A 25,516-nucleotide genomic window follows, 5' to 3' on the forward strand; every position below is an offset into this window, starting at 1 on the left:
TATCGCTCGCAATAAAACATAAAGCACGGACACAAGAGGGAGAAAGAGAGAGAGAAAAATAGCAGGCAACGATCGGCGCAAAAAATTGGTCGAAAGTGGGGACTTTCGAACTCCCACGAAAAAAGGCTAGCATTCGTGGTTGCAAGAGCAATATGATAGCGTTTCCTCGCAGCGGAGCGGCGAAGGACGCGGGAGTCCCGCAGGATCGTGGGAGAAACACGTGCGAAAACGCGGCCGGCCAATTCGGCTGGTTCTAAATGTAACCCTAAAACTCCGAGGCAACGGCCAGAAAAATGTATAATTACGAGGCATAAAAATAACCATCGCCCACTCGAGAAAGAACCCCGGTGCTCGTGGTCGTTGTGTGTAAACGATGTTCCCCAGGTTCTTTTTCAGGTTCGTCGCACCCACAACTCAAAGCGGATTCCCATCGATCTCTCGGGACGGTACGCAGACACGGCTGCCCGGGACCAAGAAGATGTTCGGCAATTTTTCGACAGTGATTATCAGGAGCGACCTGGCCCAAACTCGCGCTGTAAAATCGTTGCTGGTAAGTAGAAGGCGGAGGGTTTTCGGGCTTGGTGGACAACGAACAAGTCGAAGAAACTCCCGCGTGTCCATTCCGTTTCGTTTCGAGGAATTCGGTCGCGAGTCGGGGGTGAAAGGGATCACGAGCGTTCTCGAGTCGGCAATCTTCGCCGTGGTTCTTCGACGTGGTTCTTCTGCGTGACGCTCGCGGGCGTCCTTTGCACCTTTTTCCTCCGATAAACGGGAATACATTTCCCCAAGCAAGGTAAATTCCCTTCCCAGAAACGCGGAAGTGCTCGCGAGACCACACCGCGCACTGAGGGCGAGAATCTTTAACGCTAGCTTTACAAAACATCTGAAAATTACCATTTTATTCGGTCGTTCTGAAAGTCATTCCGTTTTTACCATTTAGAATAAGTTTCATGACAGATTGTTCTACGATCTCTTGCGATTATTCAGACAACTTAAAGATCCCATGCTTGTATGACTTTTTAAAAATGTGTAGAAAAGCGAGAAACAATGGTAATCAGACTCTCTCCTTAAACAGCGCACAATTTTTTACCCTTGCGGTAAGAATTTTTAGCCATTTTCTTGATAAATAGAAAAGAAATTCGTTGAATAATTCTTCACAGACCAGCAAGAGTACTTGATACAAAAGTTTCCCAGTTTCGAGGGGGAAATACAACTATCCTACTTATTTTTTATTTGTTGGACGTCTTTTAGGTTACTTACTTTTATCGAAGAAAAAATATGTAGTATCTTACAGATTCTTGTTTTACGAGAAAAATTAAGAAACCGTAAATTTACTTCGGTTTTGCTACTTCCAAAGTAGAGAATGTGGAAATTTGAAAATATTTTTTATTATACTAAAACTTCATATTATACTAGGATGCAGGTTTCCATTTTTCCGTAATTTTGACAGCGTTTTAAAAAGAAAAGCAAGTCGAAATATTGAAAGTTTTCTCTATTTTCAGTGCTGACCGTAGTCAGAGATTGAATTCTTTTATTTCGGATAACCAAAATATGGCTGTTTATCTGCATTGCCAGGAAAAGAATCATGAATGCAAAATGATGGTCGAGTGATATTAATAATTTGGAACGGTTCTGACGTATCAGATAATTTTCTCGTAGCTGAAATTCGACCTAATTGCTGGTCTATGAAGACCGGAAACGCGTCGATGGAACGGCGATAGAGAGCCCGCAAAATCGCTCGGATCACCATCTGTCATAGCCGGATTGTTAACTCGGTTATGGCGCACGCATATCAAATCGTCCACGACGTACTTACCTTAGCACGAAATAGGCAGCGCAGTAATGCGATTTGGATATATGGAGAGTCCTGTGGGATATCACCAGCACAGAGCTTCCTCCCCTGTGATACGACAAATGATATGCATATGTAAATACGGTGACCGAGCATTACGAATCGGCCTAACGCCGCGCCGGGAAATCTGATTAGCAAACCATTCTACGGATATTCTCTTACTCATAGTTTCTCGAATCCTCTTTCATATTTTTACCGTGAGAATCACTCTAACGGGCTATTTTTATATTGCACAACAGTACCACTAAATCTTCTCTGTTTAGATCGAACATTTTGCCCCCATCAAAATTACATTTATTTGAAAAAAGATATTTATTGAACAGCTTTTCAATCTACAAGACATGATGCATTTAGTAATCGAAATCATTTTCATTGAAAATTTCGTACATCTGTTTTTAAATAAATTAGTACATTTAATCGACGACTTCGTGGCTCACACAAAATGTATCAGCTTGACAAATAAAACACAAATTTCAAACACATTTATCCATTTACAGTTTGTACGTATTGTAAAACGAGATAATGTGTTGATTTAAAATATAAAGTAAAAGTGGATGAGATACTTATTACTCTAGGATCTTTTATGCAATTATTTCCGAGGGACGTACGATAATTGATCCCTTGCACTACGATTTATTTTACTTTTATTTTCTTTGCAGTTCGTAATTTCCTGGAAGAAAAAGAAAATTTCATTGATTCAATATATTTATGTACAATTCCGGTTTGTTCACCAATGGCTATTGCATCATCAACAACTAAATAGATTTTTATTTCGGTTAGAAAGAAATTGATAACGTACATACCTAGTAGATTCTGTTCTTTCACAGGCTACAATAAATATTATAGTGGAAGGGGTTCAAAGACTAGATTCCAAATCAAAAGAAAGATGTTTATAAAACAGAACAAAAGGAGTGTGAGAGCAATGATCAGAGAGAGAAAAATACAGTTCCCTGTGGATTGATCCAGTGACCTCGAAACAACAGCCAGAGAAAAGTCCAACGGAGTTTAGTTTTATCTCACGGTCTTTGGTTCTATCGTTGGTGCTCGCATGATCCCGTTAACAGGATCAAGAACTCGTGGCAGACGAAGGGTTCTTGTTATTCGCAATCGCCTTCTCCTCTGATCCTTGGGGAGACGAAATCCCCCGGATGCTCGGAGAATTACCAGGAACGCCGGGATATATTCATTTGCAGAATACACAATGAACGAAATTACTTGCCACCGCAATTCTTATTAGTCCTTCCACGACGAGGAGCCAGACTGTTGATGTTAGATATTACGTGTCCCTTAATTCTACCTCCGCCTCAGTTACTATACGTATGCTACTGCTCGTACTCGCTCCCGGAAAGATCTACGAGATTCCGCGGACTGCGAATTCATTATCGATCTACGCACCGGGCAAAAGTAATTTCGTGTATCGCGTTCGAATCACGTTTCGCCTGGAAATTATCTTCGAACTCGTATCTAAAGATCATCGAATCCGCGGGCATTAAATGTTGACAGATCTATAATATGTCTGCCGGACAGCGTATCGTATTTGTTAATTAGTACCTGTCGAGAATGCAATTCTTTAAGCCACCGTATTTAGGATGAATTCGCTTTCATCTGACACGCAATTCTTTCCAATTAACCTTCGATTTTTGAAGGACGATTACTTAACATAAACAGATAGTGCTTATTTAATATTGACTAGGGCTTGCAATTTGTTTTATTTTTTTTCTATTATTTACAAATGCAAATAATACGGTAACAGTAGACAAAAATATTCATAATAACGGTGAAATGATATATGGATAAGAAAAAGATGTTCGATCTGCTAAAAGTGGTAATGTGGAGAATAAAATCAAAGAATCACTATCATCATCAGTGACGTCGATAACGACAAGAGTCGGATAGCTTTAATTAAAGATATTTTTAAATCGATAACCTGTAGCCACTTGAAGTGGAACTATCACGGACATTTCCAATGAAAAAAAGTACCAATGATCTTTGGTACATTTAAATTAATCGATGCGATTTCGATATGATTTTCAAAGATTCGCGCGAGACGTTTTACGACAGATTAGATTCAAATGATTCGTGTTGTCTATTGAAACCTAATTGATCAGCCTATTCAAATTGGTAACGATCGCATTAGACTTTCACTCGCACAATTTCGCCATGCACAGAATTTTTATTTAATCAATGATTAAAGGTTTTTCCTTGATCTGCAAGCATAGAGGAAACTGATTAATTACTGCGACATCTTACACCGGATGATGGATTTAGGGCAAAGAATAAGGATGCTCGTGTGAACGATATTGATTGAGCAAGATGTACTTCTCCATAGTATCAGTAAATGCCTTGGCGCAATCTCTATTCAAGTTCTATTACGAAAAAGTCTGTCGTCGATAAAATGTACCGGATACTTCGACGTGGTCACGTGCGACGAAATCATCGTGATTCAAAATTGGTCTCCGTTGCTCGTACAAGATCAACATCGAAAAAGATAATATAACTTTTCAAGAAAGTCGGCTATGCAATTCAAAATCACTTTAACCGTTCATTTCTGTTAAGAACGATGGAGTTGAGGAAATAAAAGGTTGCTGAAGGGATGTTCCACTTTGCAATGTACCTGCGTGATAGGCCACGAACTTTCAGCCCTTATCTCGAGCCGGACTGCTGTCGTACTACATTTAACGATTTGCAAATACCGTCCCAGTGCTTGCTCCACTCATTAAGTAAGAACTTTTTCCTCGTCTTGTTGTTCACGAGCAACCTAGACATTCTAGACATCTTTCAGAGGCTGATGAAATAAAGCTGAACGATTACATCTTCTCCAACACCTTCGATAATGTTTCACCGTATCGACCTTGCAAGCACTGCGCTCGAAACACGTGTGTATGTGCCTGTTTCGAAAAGGTTGAAACTCTACTCGAAACAATTTACCGAAATTATTTCGGTCCGAACTATTGTGTGTGTTATTCTATCTATATTGTATACATATATGTATATTCTATAGTCTAACAAGGGAAGGACCCCAAGTGTCCAACTTCGACTCTGATAATTTTTTGTGAGATAATGGTATATGGATTCCTAATTATGTATGAAAAATATTAGGTGTAGTTACTCAATAGTTTTAAAGATGTAAACAATTAAAGTTTCATACCTGTAAACCACGTAACCTGCTTACACGGCTAATGGAAAGGTATGAAGCTTTAATTGTTTATATCATTAAAACTATTGAGTAACTACACCTAATATTTTGCATACATAATTAGGGATCCATATACCATCATCTCACAAAAAATTATCAAAATCGAAGTCGGACACTTGGGGTCCTTCCCTTGTAACTTGTATATTTGTTGTTTCGAGATATTTCAAGGAAAAGGATCTTAACACTAAATAAATTACCTACAATGTTGGAATAACAAGCACTAAATTTTCACTTAGACCACTTTCATAATTATGGGCGTATATCTCGAGATCGAAGGAAAATATTGAGATCGACTACACGCGAAAACCAGGGAATCCAAAATATTATTCCTACAAAAAAACAGAAACTATAATGGACATATCGTTTTTCTAATCTAAGACATTTGTCGTCTATAATCGTATACCCTTTCAATATCTTGATTAAACAGTTGATAAGTTTCACAAGTGGCTGTAATTAAAAGATTGTATTATCGAATTTCGATTAATCGCCTCGCACCTATCATCGATTTAAAATTATCCCGCAACGTCACCCATTAAAAAGTTCATACATATATACTTGTTATTGGACTAATTGCTTCCTCTTTCTAAAAAAATCCGATACACGTTCACCGAGTGTACTGCGTCTTATCTTTGCAATCAAAAACCGAGAGTACCACTCTTTGTAATCGGTGCTCGTTCCACGTCATTGATAAAAATCCTACATTTTGTTTACCCTTATCGGAGCAACGCATGCCTTGGACGCGTATATAAATTGATCCACACGATTGTCAACCACAGTATTGCGAATCTTGCCAAGATGTACGCTCCAACCATACTTGTGCTCTGCCTGGCGGCCGCGGCTTATGGTAAATGAAAAAGAATTTCAAATTCAATGAGAAATTGTCGTTTGCAAATAATTCGTGGTCGACTGGAAATAAATCAAATAACCTGCATGGGATCAATCAAGTCTGAGTAGAACGAATTGAAATCAGAGAAAATACTTTTGTAGTTATGTTATACATTTTTTGAACAAGTAGCTTTGATGATAGAATACCTGATAATTATATCTGTACCTTCGATCGTGGCTAGCTTCTTTGCATTGGCATTTTCACGAATTTTCATAGCAATAATTTCGGGACTGTGAAGATTGGATTTGAAATTGAAAAGTATTTGTTTGCGGAGAGTATAACTTGATTTCGATGGTTTAGCCTTCCCCGAGGGCCATATTGTGGGTGGTCACGACGCAGCACCTGGCAAGTACAAGTACCAAGTGTCTCTTAAGCAAAACGGCAGACACTTCTGTGGTGGATCAATCATCAATGCTCGCTACATCCTCACCGCGGCTCACTGCGTCGATGGGTTAGTTCTTTTAATTCGTTACATTCAACGGTCAACGGTTCTTTATGAAAAATAAAAATTTTCCACTGGAATTGTAACGAACTGTGACACGCAAATTTAGTTTCTTTCTCAGTATGTTTAACAGGTTCAAAATAGTATAACAGCATTTTTAAATTCTACTAATGTTCTACTAAATTCTACTAAATGCACAAAATCAAAAAGAAATCATTTCAGTACTGTTCTATGATGTTTGCCCCGATTACCAGAAATTCTACATAGAGATATTTCTCCATAGTATCAGGGACGTGAAACCGATAACTGTCCAAGCTGGAACCAACCAACTGAGCGCCCGAGGAACGGTTTACGGAGTAGAAAAGATCACAGCTCACCCCAATTACGACGCTGGTCAAATCATCAACGATGTCGCCGTGATTCGTGTTAACCAAAATATTGCTTTCAATAATCTGGTACAACCGATCAATCTAGCTTCTTCCAATGTTGCTGAGGGATCCCAAGTTGTCTTGTCTGGATGGGGAACCACCAGGGTTAGTAACAATCTCCCAATCAGCCTAAACTAATCACAGTAACTAAACTTACTCGTTTACACAAAGACAGTTGCTCACCGTTTATATTCATTCCAGGTAGGAGGACCGGCACCTGACAAACTCCAGGAAATCAACTTGAAAGTCTACTCGCAAACGCAGTGCCAGAAGACCCACTCTAGCTTGAAAGCAAGCCACATCTGCACCTTCACCAAATCCGGAGAGGGAGCTTGCCACGTGAGTATCCCATTTCAAAAATTACTAAAACAATACATTCTCGTTTTGATCTTCTCGCTTTTCTGATTAAAACGTCGTAAAACAAAATATAATTACGATCAGAATTACTTGCGCGACAAGCGATTCAAGTTTCGGACTTCACATTTACGGTAGAGGTGCCCGAATTGTTACCCAAGTAATAATGATCGCAGTAACTTTTTTAATAGTGGACCATACGATTTGAACTTTTTGAAAAATGAGAGAGAAAGAGATACCTAACGAATAGAATATGAACGCTTTTCTAATTGAATTTCTTTTTCTCGTTTTAGGGTGACTCCGGCGGTCCTCTTGTCCACCAGGGAACCCAAGTTGGTGTCGTTTCCTACGGTCGTCCCTGCGGTGTTGGATACCCTGATGTCTTCACCAGAGTATCTTCCTTCCTCCCTTGGATCAAGGCTCAATTGAAATAAATCACGAACACCGAATGCTGATTGAATTAACTAGCTTTATATCTATCATGTAATTAAAATAAACATCATCTGCTTCTGACAACTAAACACGTCTTCTAAATGTTCTCACTGAAGCCTCCCCGCTTTTCAATAATACCGAATTTTGTGTAATAATTAAATATTTATATTATATTAAATATATAACACATATATTTCACCGGATAAATTCGAGAATCACGAAAATTGTCAAGTATCCGTCCAGATCCCGACAAAAAATTTCGTGTTCCCGGCCCGATATTTCGGGTTCTCGCAGTCCTGAGTAAATAGCAAACTTTAAATTTAAATGTTTCGCGATAGTATTCGTAATGTTATTTTTCAAATTCATAGATTTAACAACTTTAAATTGGACACAAAACTTGCCGCTGCCGATCAAATTGCGGATTATTACAAAAAGACATTCATAGGGAATTATTGACTAAAATTCCTTATTAAAATATACTCTCTGATTCAAGTATGTATAAAATAGCTGTCTAGTAATAAGATATCGTAGATGACATCTACTGTGAAGATAGAGAACCATGTTTAAAGGGCCAGCACCGACGAACTTCCAGCACCACCAACGAGATCTCGTCGGTGCAGAAGGCCACTAACGAGATTCTCGTCGTGTCGGTAAGAAGGCAAATCGTCACGGAACCATATTGATCATCATGAATGTTACATTCTGTACCGAGCAGATATTTCAGACGATGTTGGTTTCAATATTAAAAGCAAAATTCAAGGACAAAAGATTCCTAGAAATATATTATTGAAGCATAATTGTAGGAAAATCAACAATTCCTTTAAAATTTTATATGTGAGACACCTCAATTTGTAATTTCAAAATATTTCATAAACGAGAATTATTACCTTACACTTTTTTATACATAAAAGTTCCAAGAATTGATCTGTGAGAACAGAAGTAAGTCGGAAAGACGTTACTGTAAAAAATTAGATAGCAAGGTGGTCACTGGAGTGCTTGTCCACATCGTTGGCAAAAGGAATTATTATAAACATTAAACAGATAGAATTAATAAATGGTTCATAGTATTATGTTGAATAAATGAATGCGTGCGAATGTTCATGGTTTAAAAGTTATTCTGTATCTCGAGTTTTATTGTCTATTTTTACGAAAAAATTAGATGGAAGGTGGTCAAGGGAGTGCTCGTTAACATAATTAGCAAAAGGAATTGTTATAAACATTAAACAGCCAGAAATAATAAATTTATCTGTGAATTGTATTGAATAAATTAATGCGTGTAACTATTCATGGTTCACTAAAAAAATTAGGTGGTCAGATAGCCAAGGAATTGCTTGTGGACATCGCAGTAAAATGGAATTGTTATAAACATTAACCAGCTGGAAATAATAAATTTATCAATAATTTGCACGGCGATAGACATCGATCGATATTCGGTGGGGTGGGGAGCGTCACGTATCAGTGGGGTAGGGAACGTCGCTCGAGCTCAGTGTTGCCATAATGAGCTCCAAACGGAGCTCCCGTACTCCCCTGCATACCCCTTCCACTATTCCATTCCAGCACCGTGCGCAGGCGCATACTCCACGGTCCCCATCGCGCACGTGCAACGTGTCTCCCATTCGTCCCATTCATTCCCCGTCATCAAAGAAGGGGTACATCATTTCACCGTGACTCCCCACATATGGCATCACTGCTCGAGCTCGGCCAGAGCCATCCGTCAATCAGTCAGTCGGGCGGTTGGGGGGGGGGCGGCGTGAGCGGTCGGGCTCCGGGACCAGGAGGACCAGAAGGACCAGGGACTTTCCAGAGGTGGACCAGAGGTGGACAAGGGGTCATCTACAGCTACCCTGGCCTACCTTCAACAATCCTATTTTGAACTTCAACTGTTCATTCAACGAACACCGGTAAGTTTTATTACGAATATTCTTCAATGCTTCCTTTGTCTACCCTTGGCCCAGTTTCAACAAACCTGTCCTTCAACTGTTCATTCAACGAATACCATCAATTATTATGTCTAATATGCTAATTGAAATGAGACTTTCGCTATTGAGTCTTCTTTAAATTTATATTTCTTTATTAAAATTGGTATCCCTCTGATCGGAGGTCCCTCAGGGGCTCACTCACGGGCGGGGCTGTGAGTGAGTACTTGGTGTAGCGTCCCCGGGGCTACCCGAAGCACATATAGATTGCATTCGTGTGAGGAGTTAGCATAGCTCTCGTGAGTTGGTCGTATTCGCACTCTTGTGCAAAGTTAGGTGATTACTTGTGCTGGTCGTATTCGCACTCGTGTGCGGGTTTATAATTGCTCTCATGAGCTGGTTGTATTTGCACTCATGTGCATGGTTAGGATTGCACTTACGTGCGGGCTTACATTTGCTCTATTCGCACTCGTGTTATTTCTCAATTTCTAATTGTTGGCTTCGAAACTTTGACAAGACCCTCTTCTAACAATTATCACATCTTGTTTGAAATTGGTATTCCTCCGATTGGAGGTCCCCCAGGGGCTCACTCACGAATGAGTGTAGCGTCCCCGGGGCTACCCGAATCGCCTATAGGCCGCACTCGTGTGCGGGGTTAGTTGGGCTCTCGTGAGCTGGTGTTAGGTTGGCTCTTGTGAGCTGATTACTTCGACATGGTCACGTGCGACGAAATCATCGTGATTCAAAATCGGACTCCGTTGCTCGTACAAGATCAACATCGAAAAAAGATAATATAACTTTTCAAGAAAGTCGGCTACGCAATTCAAAATCACTTTAACCGTTCATTTCTGTTAAGAACAATGGACTTGAGGAAGTAAAAGGTTGCTGGAAGGATGTTCCACTTTGCAATGTACCTGCGTGATAGGCCACGAACTTTCAGCCCTTATCTCGAGCCGGACTGCTGTCGTACTACATTTAACGATTTGCAAATACCGTCCCAGCGCTTGCTCCACTCATTAAGTAGGAACTTTTTCCTCGTCTTGTTGTTCACGAGCAACCTAGACATTGTAGACATCTTTCAGAGGCTGATGAAATAAAGCTGAACGATTACATCTTCTCCAACACCTTCGATAATGTTTCACCGTATCGACCTTGCAAGCACTGCGCTCGAAACACGTGTATATGTGCCTGTTTCGAAAAGGTTGAAACTCTACTCGAAACAATTTACCGAAATTATTTCGGTCGGAACTATTGTTATTCTATATCTATTGGGTTGGCAAGAAAGTAATTTCGGAATTTTAAGGTGAATTGAAACCCAATTTTGTTATTCAATATGTAGCTGTCGCAGCTTTATGAAAATAGCCAATAACTTTATTAAGATACCAGAAAGATGGCAACAGATCATCGGAAAAAATGGAACATATTTGATCTATTAAAGTCGATTATGATCAAAGAAATTTTTATTTCACCGTAACATACCGAAATTACTTTCTTGCCAACCCAAACAAGGGAAGGACCCCAAGTGTCCGACTTCGTTTTTGATAATTTTTTGTGAGATAATGGTATATGGATCCCTAATTATGTATGCAAAATATTAGGTGTAGTTACTCAATAGTTTTAAAGATATAAACAATTAAAGTTTCATACCTGTGAACCACGTAACCTGCTTACACGGCTAATGGAAAAGTAATGAAACTTTAATTGTTTATATCTTTAAAACTATTGAGTAACTACACCTAATATTTTGCATACATAATTAGGGACCCATATACCACCATCTCACAAAAAATTATCAAAATCGAAGTTGGACACTTGGGGTCCATTCCTTATAAGTGATATATTTGTTGTTTCGAGATATTTCAAGGAAAAGGATCTTAACACTAAATAAATTACCTACAATGTTGGAATAACAAGCACTAAATTTTCACTTAGACCACTTTCATAATTATGGGCGTATATCTCGAAATCGAAGGAAAATATTGAGATCGACACACGCGAAAACCAGCGAATCCAAAATATTATTCCTACACAAAAACGGAAACGGCAATGGACATATCGTTTTTCTAATCTAAGACATTTGTCGTCTATAATCGTATACCCTTTCAATATCTTGATTAAACAGTTGATAAAAGCGTTTCACAAGTGGCTGTAATTAAAAGATTGTATTATCGAATTTCGATTGATCGCCTCGCACCTATTATAAATTTAAAATTATCCCGCAATGTCACCCATTAAAAAGTTCATACATATACATATACTTGTTATCGGACAAACTGCTTCCTCTTTCTAAAAAAATCCGATACACGTTCACCGGGTGTACTGCGTCTTATCTTTGCAATCAAAGCTACCGACCTTTCGAAAAACGAAAGCACCACTCTTTGTAATCGGTGCTCGTTCCACGTCATTGATAAAAATCCTACATTTTGTTTACCCTTATCGGAGCAACGCATGCTTTGGACGCGTATATAAATTGATCCACACGATTGTCAACCACAGTATTGCGAATCTTGTCAAGATGTACGCTCCAACCATACTAGTGCTCTGCCTGGCGGCCGCAGCGTATGGTAAGTGAAAAAGAATTTCAAATTCAATGCGAAATTGTCGTTTCCAAATAATTCGTGTCGACTGGAAATAAATCAAATTACTTGCATGGAATCAACCAAGTCTGACAATGAGTAGAACGAATTGAAATCAGAGAAAATACTTTTGTAGCTATGTTATACATTTTTTGAACAAGTAGCTTTGATGATGGAATACCTGATAATTATATCTGTACCTTCGATCGTGGCTAGCTTCTTTGCTTTGGCATTTTCACGGATTTTCGTAGCAATAATTTCGGGACTGTGAAGATTGAATTTGAAAATGAAAAGAATGTGCTTCCGGAGAGTATAACTTGATTTCGATGGTTTAGCCTTCCCCGAGGGCCATATTGTGGGTGGTCACGACGCACCACCTGGCAAGTACAAGTACCAAGTGTCTCTTAAGAACAACGGCAGACACTTCTGTGGTGGATCAATCATCAACGCTCGCTACATCCTCACCGCGGCTCACTGCGTCGTTGGGTTAGTTCTTTTAATTCGTTACATTCAATATAGAAAATTTATAGAATTGGATCTGCGGAACGAAGAATGAATGACATATATCACTTGTCAACGGATCTTTATGAAAAATAAAAACTTTCCACCGGAATGTTAACGAACTGGAGTGACACGCAAATTTAGTTCCTTTCTCAGTATGTTTAACAGGTTCAAAATAGTATAACAGCATTTTTAAATTCTACTAATATTCTACTAAATTCTATTAAATTCATAAAATCAAAAAGGATCATTATTTGATAACAATTGCCCCGGTTACCAGAAATTCTACATAGAGATATTTCTCCACAGAATCAAGGACGTGAAACCGATAACTGTCCAAGCTGGAACCAACCAATTGAGCGCACGAGGAACGGTTTACGGAGTAGAAAAGATCACAGCCCACCCCAACTACAACTCTCTCCTTATCATCAACGATGTCGCCGTGATTCGTGTTAACCAAAATATCGCTTTCAATAATCTGGTTCAACCGATCAATCTAGCTTCTTCCAATGTTGCTGAGGGATCCCCAGTTGTCTTGTCTGGATGGGGAACCACCAAGGTTAGTCACAATCCCCCAATCAGCCTAAAGTAATCACAGTAACTAAACATACTCATTTATTCAAAGACAGTTGCTCACCGTTTATATTCCTTACAGGCAGGAGGACAGGTACCTGACAAACTCCAGGAAATCAACTTGAAAGTCTACTCGCAAAAGCAGTGCAAGAGGACCCACTTAACCTTGAAAGAAAGCCACATCTGCAGCTTCACCAAATCCGGAGAGGGAGCTTGTAACGTGAGTCTCCCATTTCAAAAATTACTAAAACAATGCATTCTCGTTTTCATCTTCTCGTTTTTCGGATTAAAACGTCGTAAAACAAAATATAATTGCGATCATAATTACTTGCGCGACACGCGATTCAAGTTTCGGACTTCACATTTACGGTAGAGGTGCCCGAATTCTTAACATCGCTTGTTACCCAAGTAATTATGATCGCAATAACTTTTTTAATAGTGGACCATACGATTTGAACTTTTTTGAGAAGTGAGAGTTAAAGAGATACCTAACGAATAAAATATGAACGCTTTTCTAATTGAATTTCTTTTTCTCGTTTTAGGGTGACTCCGGCGGTCCTCTTGTCCACCAGGGAACCCAAGTTGGTATCGTTTCCTACGGTCGTCCCTGCGGTATTGGATACCCTGATGTCTACACCAGAGTATCTTCCTTCCTTCCTTGGATCAAGGCTCAATTGAAATAAACCACGAACACCGAATGCTGATTGAATTAACTAGCTTTATATCTATCATGTAATTAAAATAAACATCATTTGCTTCTGACAACTAAACTCGTCTTCTAAATGTTCTCACTGAAGCCTCCCCGCTTTTGAATAATACCGAACTTTGTGTAATAATTAAATATTTATATTACATTAAATACATATCATATATTTAACTCGATAAATTCAAGAATCTCGAGATTTTCAGGTATCCGTCTCAATCCCGAAAAAATTTCGTGTTCCCGACCCGATATTTCGGGTTCTCGCAGTCCCAAGTAAATAGCAAACTTTAAATTTAAATGTTTCGCGATAGTATTCGTAATGGTATTTTTCAAATTTATAGATTTAACAACTTTAAATTGGACACAGAACCTGACGCTGCCGATACAATTGCGGATTATTACAAAAAGATATTCATAGGGAATTATTGAATAAAATTCCTTATTAAAATATACTCTCTGATTCAAGTATGTATAAAATAGCTGTCTAGTAATAAGATATCGTAGATGACATCTGCTGTGAAGATAGAGAACCATGTTTAAAGGGCCAGCACCGACGAACTTCCAGCACCACCGACGAGATCTCGTCGGTGCAGAAGGCCACTAAGGAGATTCTCGTCGTGTCGGTAAGAAGGCAAATCGTAACGGAACCATATTGATAATCATGAATTGTTACATTCTGTACCGAGCAGATATTTCAGACGATGTTGGTTTCAATATTAAAAGCAAATCTCCGCTGATCGTTGGGGCGACGAGGCCTGCCCATGTAGACAACTCACTACTTCAACTATTATTACTAGTACCACTTCTACAGACGAGTACAGTGACAAGGTAGAAATGAATGAAATGACTTCGCATCCGAAAATGCGAGGCCATTGTAGTTGCCCTCTTGAGCGACAGTTTGTCGGGGCCACTTCGGCATATAGCCTCTTCTTTTCTTCGGCGGTCCGCCAAACATCTGAAACCCTAAACGTGCTCGCAGCGGAAACGATCGAGGACTTCCAAAACGAATCACAAGTTTCGAGAGGAGCCGATCGTTCCGCTGATGCGATCGAGCAGGTGCGCAACGTTTCGAAACCCTAATTCGCGCGCGTTCGCGTCCGCGTCCGCGAAAAGCTATACAAGCAGGAAGAATCGAGCACGAAGCGAGAGGAAACTCATGTCGGGCGAAGATATTTTGCTTTCTGGTTCGAAGAAAACGTCGACGATGCAAACATCACAGGGGGGTTTCTCAAGATAAAACTCTGCTCTTTCGCGTGGTATAGTTCAATTTTTCGCTGGACCCTTATTTTTTGAGATAAATTCGAAAATATCCGCAAAAATTGGTGCAAAAGTGGTGCATCTCCGTCTTTAATCATTGTTTAAACATGTTTAAACAATCATAATGTATTAATATTGGATATCACTGTATTCGGGAAAGTCTACAGAATCTTTTGCTGTAAAGAACAATTCAATATCTTTTATAATAACATCGCAATATTTGTTTAAAGTTGAAAAATATATCTTTTTTTTTAAACTCCATTTTCTCAAAAACTGGACGTATAGGAAAAAAATTAAAACCAGATTTGGAATCAGCGCGGAAAACTCTATAAGAATCGCATAGTGGGAATCGAAATACTTTTAAAAAGTTGAAATTTGTTGGACAGTGTTATCGAAAGCAACGTGAAGTATCGATCTGGGCAATGAATATGGTCCTTCGATCGATGGATTTTTTTCCCGCGGAATCTATAACAGAAAGAGCAAATTCATTAATTGTAATTGACAAACAGTCAGAAACTAAATCAGAATTAATAATAAATAAACTATTCAATTTGAAGATAAAACCAAAATTAACTTTGGTATCTATTTCTATCGCACGACACGAATTCAAATGCAATTGATTGTCACGATACAAGATTAAATTATCGTGAGAAGGTAACACGATTCGAGTATAAATTTAAATGAATAAAAAGTAAATAACTAGCTTGAATACATAATTAATTATTAAAAAATGAAGGTAAATAATCTTGATTTCCATCGAATGATGAAACACGGAAACAGTAATCACCATGTAACTGTCCCTGTTTAAATTATTTCTAGCTCGTTAAGATTTATATAAAGCAATAATATAAATGTCCATAATACTTGTTTAGGACGTATTGATAATACAGTTTAGGTAAATTAAATAATATCATTTTTATTTTTATTGTCATTAAAAATGCCTTGTTTATTTTGCGAAATTTACATTGTATCCTACGTTTTATATACACATACATATACACAGCCAATGTTACGTAGTTATTAGTTTGAAACAATCGTATTATTGTACGCTATAAATACGCTATAAATAGTGTTTAGTAAATTTTCAAATTTGCTACAATTGCTTATTTGTTTTATATCACAATCTTCTTCGTCCGATCTATCTCTGCAGTCATAGTGTACATTACAGCGAGACGCTTCGCTAATACATTCTCCGCTTTTACATCGAAATTGTCCGTCTCCAACGCATTTTGATAAATGAAATTCTTCGCACACGTCTGATTCATCATCGCCATTCGGACAATCCCGGACGCCATTGCATCTAAAATAGTTATACAGACACAAACGTTATTTTAATTTATCGAACGCAGTAAAACTGTCCGGGTAATATGTCCGGAAGCACATTAAACAATAAAACGTTCTTTTTGTTGTGAACATCATGAACGTCATCAATACCTTTGTTGCAATTTTATGCATACATCGTGTTGTCTGCATTTCATTTCACCATCGTAACATAAGGTTTGAGGACTGCACGTTCGATTATCTTCCAGTAGCTCCATGTCCGGCGGGCACGCACAGATCTGTAAATTTGCAAAGATTCAGCAAACAAGTAATGAAATAAAATTCAACGAAGTTGTATTAACCCTTTGCAGTCGGAATTATTTTCTTCGAAATTATTTTACGGATATGAAATTGATGTAACACTTCATACAATACTTGAACGTTTTGTAATTGATTAGATGCCAACATATTTAATAATCAAAACAATTTTCATAACAATTCGAGTGCTAAGGGTTAACATAGTTCTATTCAACAGTGCTATACATTCTTACATGCGAATGAAGATTAGAGACTAAGCACACGTGCGAACAGTTGCCATTGTTTCTGCGACATTCGTGATCATTTACATATTCCGTGGGCAAATTTACTAACTGGGGCCATTCCAAATCTTTCGTCACGTCTGAAAAAATAGGAGAACGATATTTCATATTACCGACAATCATTTCAATCTTTTCTGTGCTCTCCTTCGTTGTATTCAACTCACGTAACGTGATACTCTTCTGATGCTGTTCCGTGTCGATCTTCCTAGTCCAGAACAATTGATTTGACTTGTATTGCAACCAGAATACATAATTACCAAGAACGGTCAGGCTCACAGGCTCTGATAACCCAGTGCGGAAAATGTGTGTCTCGAAACCTTAAAACAAAGAGTCCAATGCTTGCGTGAATTGTTTCGAATTATTCTTCGAACGTGGAATGTTTACTAACCCTTGATCGTCGTGCTACCGATACGACCTGTGCCCTGATCAGTCCAAAACAAACGTTTTAAATCCCTATCGTAACACAATGCTACGGTCGGTCCGAGCAAAGGCGTTTTGGTTCCTACGATCGGAGTTCTGGGACCAATCCCATGCATCTTCATTAAATCTATGCGATATCTTCTCTCCTCGCGGAAAACAACGAACATTATCCTGTAATTTGCGTACCACGATTAAGAAAACCGAGAGACTTTTACATTCAAACTTAAATTAATCTTTTTAATTCTGAAATTAAATGATTACCCTTCTTCTGGCACGAGAGCAATGGCGTGAGGCTCTTCTACGAAATAGAGAACTGTTTTCGTGTTGGTATTTAAATTGTAAACTTCGATAGTCCTGTGGTTTACATCCGATAAATAAATATTATTTCCAATGTAGTCGAAATCCATTCCGCCTAACACTTTATTCTCGGTGGATATTATAGGTACCAGTGTCCCATCACCTACGTTCATCTCAAAAATAGTGTCCGTTAATTGATCACTGACGAGCAGACCATCTATAAAAATTTTTCATTGAACGAATTAAGATTTTTCTTCTTCTTCTGAATGCAACAATTATTTGTTAGTCATGCTTACCAGTAAGAGAATTATATGTAATCATAGCAACATCTTTTGACGTGAAAATTGATGTCATTTCAGGTTTTCCTAATAACTCGTGATAATAGTCTATGAACGTATTTCCCGTTGAGATGATGAGGCGCTTCCTCTCGTCGATCGCTAAAATTTTCGTTTCTTTTAAAATGTTTTATTCTAAAGAAATTGTAGAAAAGTTGCAATAATTTATACGTACTACGACACGTATGCTGATTTGAATCTAGTTTCTTGTTGAGCGTGCAAGCACACGTATACTCGTTCTCTGAGTTCAGTAAACACAATTCTGAACAAGGATTTGGATCACACGGATTCGAAATCTGTTACAGAAATATATATGATATAATAAAGTTATGAGAATAAGAGTATTCGGTCGTAAACCCTGTTGTACTAGCACAGGAAAACATAGAAATCACCTTAGGTTTTAAAACAGAATGATATATATCAATTCCAGAAATAGTACTGTTTGCTTCAGCTACAATTTTACAATCTTTGCCAGTGTATTTATCACATGATTGTATAGTTTTAGATGCTTTGTCGCTCCAATAGAGCTTATCTTCAAAAACTGCTAATGAGGAAGGCGATTTCGATATACCTTCTAGTATAGTCTGAAAAGATATGAATTATGTATAATACTCAATCATCAACATTACATTGTTTAATATTACAGAGGACTTTGTACCCTGCGATCAGAACCATCCAGATGAATTGATTCAATCGATTTCAGTTTACTATCTATCCAGTATAACCTGTTATTTGCATCGTCAATAGTCAAACTATGTGGACACTCTAAATTTTCCGAGACTATTACACTTCTGTTGTTTCCATCCATGCCTGCTGCTAATATACTTGAGTTTATGCTCCATTCCGTCCAATACATCATACTACAACAGAGAATTATAAAATTTATGTTATTCACATTCTATAACATGTTCCTTTTCTATTGAGAAACGATTCTATTCTTTCTTAAACTTACTTTTAATTGATAAGAGAGGTTACAATATATCGTATTCAATATACTCACCCATTTGATGGCGATAGAGCTAATCCTCTTGGTTTATCATTCGTATTTTCAACTACAACAGTACAATAAGTACCATTGTTGCTGCAAACTCCGATATGCATATAATGGCTATCAGTGAAATATACGTTCTGTGTTACCCAATCAATGGCAATAGCTTCGGGACTATTTAAACCTTGAAAACATTAAACATAAATGAAATCTTCACTCGATATCAGTATATCTATATTCATTGACTCAGTATCCCATTCTATATATTAATTACCAGATGTTACAATCACTTCCTGTTCAAATTCATCTTCTGAACTCCTAATAATTGCTTCTTCTCCATTTCGAATGTCAGACCAGTATATGAAGTTAGCGTCAAAGGAAACTGCAGCAGCATTTTGCAGATTCTGTTTTAATATATAGCGTACATTAGAATCAAGGTACAAACCATGGATTTCTGACTCCACTGAAAATACCATTAAAGGTTCACCACCTATATAAAATAAACCATAATTAATTACTTCGAGGCTTTATATACATAATATAATATAACATAATTTCTATACCTTCAGCTTTACAGCTTTTGTTATTGTTACTCAAAGTATAATTATCTTGGCAAGAACAAAAGTAGGATCCAGGAGTGTTAGTACATTGTTGATCACACGTACCATAATTTTCACATTCATTTATATCTAGAAAATAATATATATGTATATTTTAGAACATAAATTGTTTGTATAATTAACACATATTCTCTTTATAAACTCTTTATAAATCAATAATTATATTTACCTGTACATGTTCGATTGTCGGATAATTTGAATCCTGACCTACATGAACATTGACCACCTTGAGGTGTCCTTCTACAGTGGTGTTCACATTCCACCGTTTGTTCGCAAAATGAATCGGCTAGAAATTAACCTCAATTATTCTTAAAGCATATTCAACTCATTAAAATAAGTGTTAAGTAACTATAAAAATATGCTTTTAGTCCCTTACTCAATAACGTTCGATATTATGCTAACCTGTTCTACAGCCATCAATACTTTCATCAGAGCCATCACCGCAATCATCCACTCCATTGCAAGTTGCATTTAAAGGTATACATCTCTCATTTTTACACAGGTATCGGTCGAATTCGTTGTTACATTCATCGATTGATGTCGGTTTATGTCCTGCGAAAGATAAATTGAACCACGTATCATATTAGAGTCAATTCGTGATTGTAAATTTAGATTACGTGTCTTAACCTTAACCCTCGTGCATCCCTCGTGTCAATTTAACACAGTTTTCCCGAAATAAGTTATACTATCATATACTATTCTGTTGTTTGCAGATAAATTTGTCCGAAACTTCGTGACTTTTATTTGTTTAATGCGAAACACATAACCGGAAATGTTAACTCATCAATTTGAATAAAAGAACATCGAAAAATAACTGTTTACCTTGTTATTTCATCGATCTTTTATCAGTAAATAGACAGCGGATCTCTTATGCAAAATAAAAATTTTCTACCCGAATCGCAACAATTCAACTGAAGTGAAATGAGAGTTTATTTTCGTTCCTAATACATATATGTTTAATAGATAAAAAATAATGTAACAGTACTTTAAAATTCTCCTAATGTTTTTACTGTCATTTTTATCATAAATTCATCAAATCCGCTGTCTACATATTTATATATATGACAAACTAAAATTGTGGACAATTCCATTTTCTTAACATTCCTGTTCAAAATTCTAAAACCAAATAAACATTAAATGTACAGTACTAATATGAAATTTATACCGCAATTTTCTTCATCGCTAGTATCAGCAGGACAATCTGGGAAACCGTCACAGACCCATTCGTTTCTTATGCAATACCCATCGTTACATCGGAAGGTATCGCACTTTACCTGCTTCGATTAACAAGTCAGAAATGAGAAAATTTATTTTATGATCAATGAAAATTATTGGATTATAATTATCGTAGTCTTTTAATGTCTAATCATTAAACGATTGAACTGTTTATAATAATTATAATATAGGAAGTATCTCGATTTTTACATCCGCAGTGTATACATATAGAAAATGTTAGTTATTCGTAAGAAGTAAAACATTATGTGGATATAGAATTTATTTGACCTCAATTTTGAAAAATAGCGCGAAGTTCTCCAAATTTTGCAGTTCGGTAGCGTTTTAAAAATATTTTAATGTTAATTCCAATAATGTATGACGAAATACACTTACCATTCGATAAATGCAATTTTCTTCATCGGCTCCGTCATAGCACTCGATTTCTCCGTCGCACACAAATGCGGATGAAATACATCTCGTGTTATTATCGCACGGGAAATATTCTGGTTGATTACACTGGATAACTTGAAATTCCGAAATAAAAATTAATTAGAATGACAATGATGGCAGTAGTAAACTACTATCAATTACGTGGAATGTAGTCAAATTACCTGAAGAATCGATGTGATTATACATAATGTTTAAAACAAGAAGGGCGAATAAATTGCGGCACATAATCTGTAACAAACCGGTTTCGTTAAAGCATATTTGTTATTTTGTATATGTTATATTGCCAAATTAGAATCGTTCGTCTTTATTTATTTGGAGAATGCAGAATATGTATAATTAATCGCCGCGCTGAATCGATCGTTTTAGAATTTAGCAAAATATATATTGGTACATTTATATTTGGAAAATAGACAATACATCCATGATAAGAATTTAATGGCAATTATAGTATGTGATAATACGAACAATATATAAATTAAACTGAAAATAAATTTTAGAGTATATTTGAGGACTACGTTTCCTATTAATCATATTTTTCCAAATTGAAGTTTGAAATATTATGTTTCGTAAACGTATTAATTTATTATACTTACGAGGATATATTTTACACCATGCGACACTAGAATTAAGAATTAATATATCTGTGTTTGATATATTTCGGATGTTGGAGTTGTAGTTGTTCGATCCGTGATACCACTATGACTGTTTCCGAGATACTAAAGGTTGATACAGGGAGCACAGCCAAATTATAGAAGAGACTGTTTCCCTTAATGTACAGAGATCAGACACGACACTTTACCTGGCAACATGATACTAATACTTACTACATACATAGACTCTATCATTCACATATACATATATGTACATATAGCATGTATTAGTTGTAGCAAATAAACTCGGCGTATATACACTTAAGTAATTAATGAATATTTGCATTGCTTACCAAATCAACATGTACATAAATATATAAGATTTCTTAAGAAAAATTATTATAATTATACTTTAAACGAATGTGTATCTGTTGTATGCTAGATTTAGAGTGCAATCAATTGTATTAATCATCATCCCTGTGCAACAATTAAACGAAACGATTATGCCACACTATATATAGTACGTAATTACGAAAACGATTAATAAAATTTTATCTAGAATTATATTTGTTAGATCTCTAAAGATTTTATACACACAATATTCTTCTTCTTTTACAATTTATAAGGATTATAAAATGAAGGAATGAGATTAATTGTGATTTTAAAATGTAATGTATAAATTGAAGTTCATTTGTTAATTATCGTTATTTCGGTCAATAACAGCAGCTTGAAGATACATCGCGTACGAGCTATATCATAAGAAATGTATACAAACGATGTATAAATATCATCTTCTATGTAGTATGTTGAATTCAAATTCGTTCGGCTAGTAAGAATATGAGAATTATGTGTATTATAATGACACAATTATTTAATTATCATTAAATTTCGAGATAATAAGTAATTTTAAAAAATTCCAATGTGTCCCCCCAAATAAAATTCAATATACACGGTTTGAGATACAGATGATGGTCACATGAATATTTGCTAGATCGGACGTTTCTTAAGAATTTTGTTCGTTTATGTTGATAAATTACAGATACATTGATTGGAGTAAAACTATTTTACAAAATACAAGTTTATTGTTTAAACCGATTGAAATAATACACGATAATTGAACAAACTGGTGCAGAGAGCTGCAGGTGAAATTTTAAACATTAACATGAATGAAACCCACGCTAAATGAATATACATTTCCTGAAAATACATTATTCGGACAAGCCTTGGGCGATTTTTGACGGTCTACATTACTGGCCGAAGGTTGAAACAAATGCCTGTTGATTGCGTGTGACAGTGGTTTACAGTTTACACCATCGCTTTTGTAACGAACAAGCACTTAATTCTTTTTCGTTGTTTCTACCAAGTTCTGTGTGTTATTTGCCTGTATAAAAACATGCCTCGTTGCTTGATCAAATCGATGAGAAGATACAGGAAAGTCGACAACTCGTCAGAAGGTAAGGTGTCCAAAAAATTGATTTTATAGTTGTTCTCGAACGTAAAGTACAGTGTGCGAAAGTAATGGCAGTGAAAAATCGTGGCATGGTTAGGGAAAAAATAAGTATCCTACGTTAACAACTCCACCTCGTTATTGTTGCACACGTAAATCCTATTCAAGGTTAAATACTGAAATTCCTCTTCTGGCAAGCGTTTAAGAACGATCAAGAACATTATATCTCTTACATTAAATGCTATGGGCGAGAGGAGAAAAAAAATATTTGTACATATTCTATATACAGAGACTGAAATTCCATGGATTCCGCCGTCGTCGATCGATACCAAACGAAAACACCAGGCCAAAGACAATCCATCGAAATGTAATAATATTTGGACATCCTCGAGCCTGCCGATCGTAACGCGATACAGCTTTAAGAGAGAGAACAATGTGGCATGGAACAAAGAATCGTCCAGTAGCGTCGACTTAAGGAGTTTGAATTTTACGGAGATTGAGAAGTCGTTACAGTCAACATCGGCGACTGTTTCGTTTAACGGGGATCAGAGGATCCTAAATAGGATCGGCGACGAAAAACTAGAAAAAGTGCAAATATCGTTGTCCTCGGCCGCGAAAAAGTTAGAGTATCCGATAAGCGTGTCCGAAAATAAAATCAAGGTAGCAAGGAGTTTGAATGAGACGTTTCACACAGTTGAAGGTCAGACCGAGCCAAAAGCGTTGTATTTGACACCGAACAAGAAACCGATCGATCTTTCTCAGAATCAGTGCTTCAGCAATAACGTGAAAGCCGCCGGTGTTGAGAACGCTCAGCATTGGAAACGAAATAAAACCATGCACTATTGCCCATTTTGCCGGAAAAGCTTCGATCGTCCATGGGTCCTCAAGGGTCATCTACGACTCCACACTGGCGAAAGACCCTTCGAGTGCCCAATGTGCCATAAATCGTTTGCTGATCGGTACATATCCCCCTTTTTAATTAATCCTTTCTTTACCCACTACCATGCTCCTCCCTTTGCAATCGTTTTCGTCGCGAGAAATTTGGAGAAATTCGTAAATTTATTCAGAATAAAATCATATATAGTTTACAATAAGTTGTATAAAATTCTTCAAAGTATAACAACTAATTCAATCCAACAAACATAAAATCAAAGAGAAATAGTTTATAATTATCATTGCTCAATTTGATCAATTATCAGTAATTGATTGAATGTTTAAAGAAGTTGTGAATTTATAGTAAATAGAAAATTAATTGTGATTCGATTAATACAGAAGTTTAATTGCTTTATATATCTTTTACAAAATAATATATTTCTGCCAAACACACGAAAATATTTAATTCTGTTCAACCGAAACACTGAAACCTATCGTATGTTTTGTAGATCGAATTTGCGTGCACATCAAAGGACACGAAATCATCATCAATGGCAATGGCGATGCGGAGAGTGTTTTAAAGCATTCTCGCAAAGACGATATCTAGAAAGACATTGTCCCGAAGCGTGTAGGAAGTATAGAATATCTCAAAGGAGAGAGCAAAGCTGTACCTAAAATATGAATTTTATTTCTCTACTATATACAGATTTTATATAGAGATGTTCCGCGTATAGGAGAGTGTAATATGTAATATATTTATTGATCCATATTATAATATTTGAATACATATTGTTACTATGTTATTGTTCGAATAAAATTCTCTGCTATATTGTCTAATAAAATCTTACATACATATATATATATATATATACATACATATATATATGAAAAATTCTTTTTATATTCGTAATTAATTTATACAAGATTACCAATTATCAAAAACTATAGCAGAGAAAATGATTAAATTGCCGAAAATAAAGTACAATAGCTCGATTTAATTAGTTGTAAAATGGAATTTTTACTATTCTTTCTACAATCCCGATCAATTGCAATTTTTGAAAAAATTTCTTTTCACATCCTGTAGTAAACTAATGGCTCCAGCTTCCCAAAAAAGTTCAAATCGTATATAGTACGATATTTAAAAGTACGAGCCACGTGTTCGTATAGCATGACGTGTGCTCAACAAATAAAATTGTAAGACAAATATATAAATTACTTAATCGCTTTTGTAGTTGTCACTTTATTCTTGTATCACATTCAAGTACGAATAATTTCAATTTGAAATATCATTGTAACGGTCAGAGTG

At 36.7% G+C, this 25,516-nt stretch overlaps 3 protein-coding genes across 6 annotated transcripts; 2 read left to right on the top strand and 1 right to left on the bottom strand.

Moving 5' to 3' along the window:
* Positions 1 to 5,810: 5,810 nt before the first annotated feature.
* On the top strand, positions 5,811 to 13,915 carry LOC143209281 (transmembrane protease serine 9). Its single transcript, XM_076424696.1, has 11 exons — positions 5,811 to 5,892; positions 6,235 to 6,385; positions 6,660 to 6,909; positions 7,006 to 7,143; positions 7,452 to 7,590; positions 8,122 to 8,240; positions 11,800 to 12,070; positions 12,418 to 12,568; positions 12,893 to 13,142; positions 13,239 to 13,376; positions 13,699 to 13,915. Exons 1-11 carry the CDS (start codon positions 5,844 to 5,846, stop codon positions 13,837 to 13,839), a joined length of 1,797 nt encoding a protein of 598 aa, XP_076280811.1. The 5' UTR covers positions 5,811 to 5,843; the 3' UTR covers positions 13,840 to 13,915.
* Positions 13,916 to 16,021: 2,106 nt separating this feature from the next.
* LOC143210008 (vitellogenin receptor-like) lies at positions 16,022 to 22,088 on the bottom strand. 2 transcript variants are annotated; one of them, XM_076426421.1, is made up of 19 exons: positions 21,894 to 22,088; positions 21,462 to 21,528; positions 21,244 to 21,374; positions 20,801 to 20,909; positions 20,038 to 20,187; positions 19,805 to 19,921; positions 19,579 to 19,704; positions 19,290 to 19,505; positions 19,028 to 19,199; positions 18,686 to 18,887; positions 18,420 to 18,611; positions 18,203 to 18,323; positions 17,989 to 18,129; positions 17,657 to 17,909; positions 17,364 to 17,566; positions 17,140 to 17,292; positions 16,928 to 17,055; positions 16,551 to 16,675; positions 16,022 to 16,416 (listed from the first exon to the last, which is right to left on the bottom strand). In XM_076426421.1, the coding sequence occupies exons 2-19, from the start codon at positions 21,523 to 21,525 to the stop codon at positions 16,137 to 16,139; spliced, it is 2,883 nt and encodes a 960-aa protein (XP_076282536.1). In that variant the 5' UTR covers positions 21,526 to 21,528; positions 21,894 to 22,088; the 3' UTR covers positions 16,022 to 16,136. The 2 variants fall into 2 exon arrangements, with proteins under 2 accessions (XP_076282536.1, XP_076282534.1); XM_076426419.1 differs by having other exon boundaries at positions 20,801 to 20,912.
* LOC143210011 (uncharacterized) lies at positions 19,853 to 25,514 on the top strand. Of its 3 annotated transcripts, none has more exons than XM_076426425.1 (3): positions 19,853 to 20,112; positions 20,822 to 23,344; positions 23,627 to 24,694. In XM_076426425.1, exons 2-3 carry the CDS (start codon positions 23,284 to 23,286, stop codon positions 24,481 to 24,483), a joined length of 918 nt encoding a protein of 305 aa, XP_076282540.1. In that variant the 5' UTR covers positions 19,853 to 20,112; positions 20,822 to 23,283; the 3' UTR covers positions 24,484 to 24,694. The 3 variants fall into 3 exon arrangements, 2 of the variants coding, with proteins under 2 accessions (XP_076282540.1, XP_076282541.1); XM_076426426.1 differs by lacking the exon at positions 19,853 to 20,112 and adding an exon at positions 24,720 to 25,514 and having other exon boundaries at positions 20,179 to 23,344; positions 23,627 to 24,296; XR_013009175.1 differs by lacking the exons at positions 19,853 to 20,112; positions 23,627 to 24,694 and adding an exon at positions 24,720 to 24,859 and having other exon boundaries at positions 20,179 to 23,344.
* Positions 25,515 to 25,516: the final 2 nt, after the last annotated feature.

This window comes from Lasioglossum baleicum, chromosome 6, assembly GCF_051020765.1.
Source record: "Lasioglossum baleicum chromosome 6, iyLasBale1, whole genome shotgun sequence".
NCBI lineage: Eukaryota > Metazoa > Arthropoda > Insecta > Hymenoptera > Halictidae > Lasioglossum > Lasioglossum baleicum.

Bases quoted from the DNA above. Each gene is read 5' to 3' on its own strand.
- LOC143210008 (XM_076426419.1), bottom strand. From the start codon at position 21,525: ATGTGCCGCAATTTATTCGCCCTTCTTGTTTTAAACATTATGTATAAT. The intron at 19,506-19,578 runs GTATAGAAATTA...TATTTTATATAG, and splicing joins CAAAAGCTGTAAAGCTGAAG to GTGGTGAACCTTTAATGGTA. The intron at 17,567-17,656 runs GTAATCATTTAA...CGCAAATTACAG, and splicing joins GCTCTCGTGCCAGAAGAAGG to GATAATGTTCGTTGTTTTCC.
- LOC143210011 (XM_076426425.1), top strand. From the start codon at position 23,284: ATGCCTCGTTGCTTGATCAAATCGATGAGAAGATACAGGAAAGTCGAC. The intron at 23,345-23,626 runs GTAAGGTGTCCA...TTCTATATACAG, and splicing joins AGTCGACAACTCGTCAGAAG to AGACTGAAATTCCATGGATT.
- LOC143209281 (XM_076424696.1), top strand. From the start codon at position 5,844: ATGTACGCTCCAACCATACTTGTGCTCTGCCTGGCGGCCGCGGCTTAT. The intron at 8,241-11,799 runs GTAAGAAGGCAA...TCTTTCTAAAAA, and splicing joins ACGAGATTCTCGTCGTGTCG to AATCCGATACACGTTCACCG. The intron at 12,071-12,417 runs GTAAGTGAAAAA...TCGATGGTTTAG, and splicing joins CCTGGCGGCCGCAGCGTATG to CCTTCCCCGAGGGCCATATT.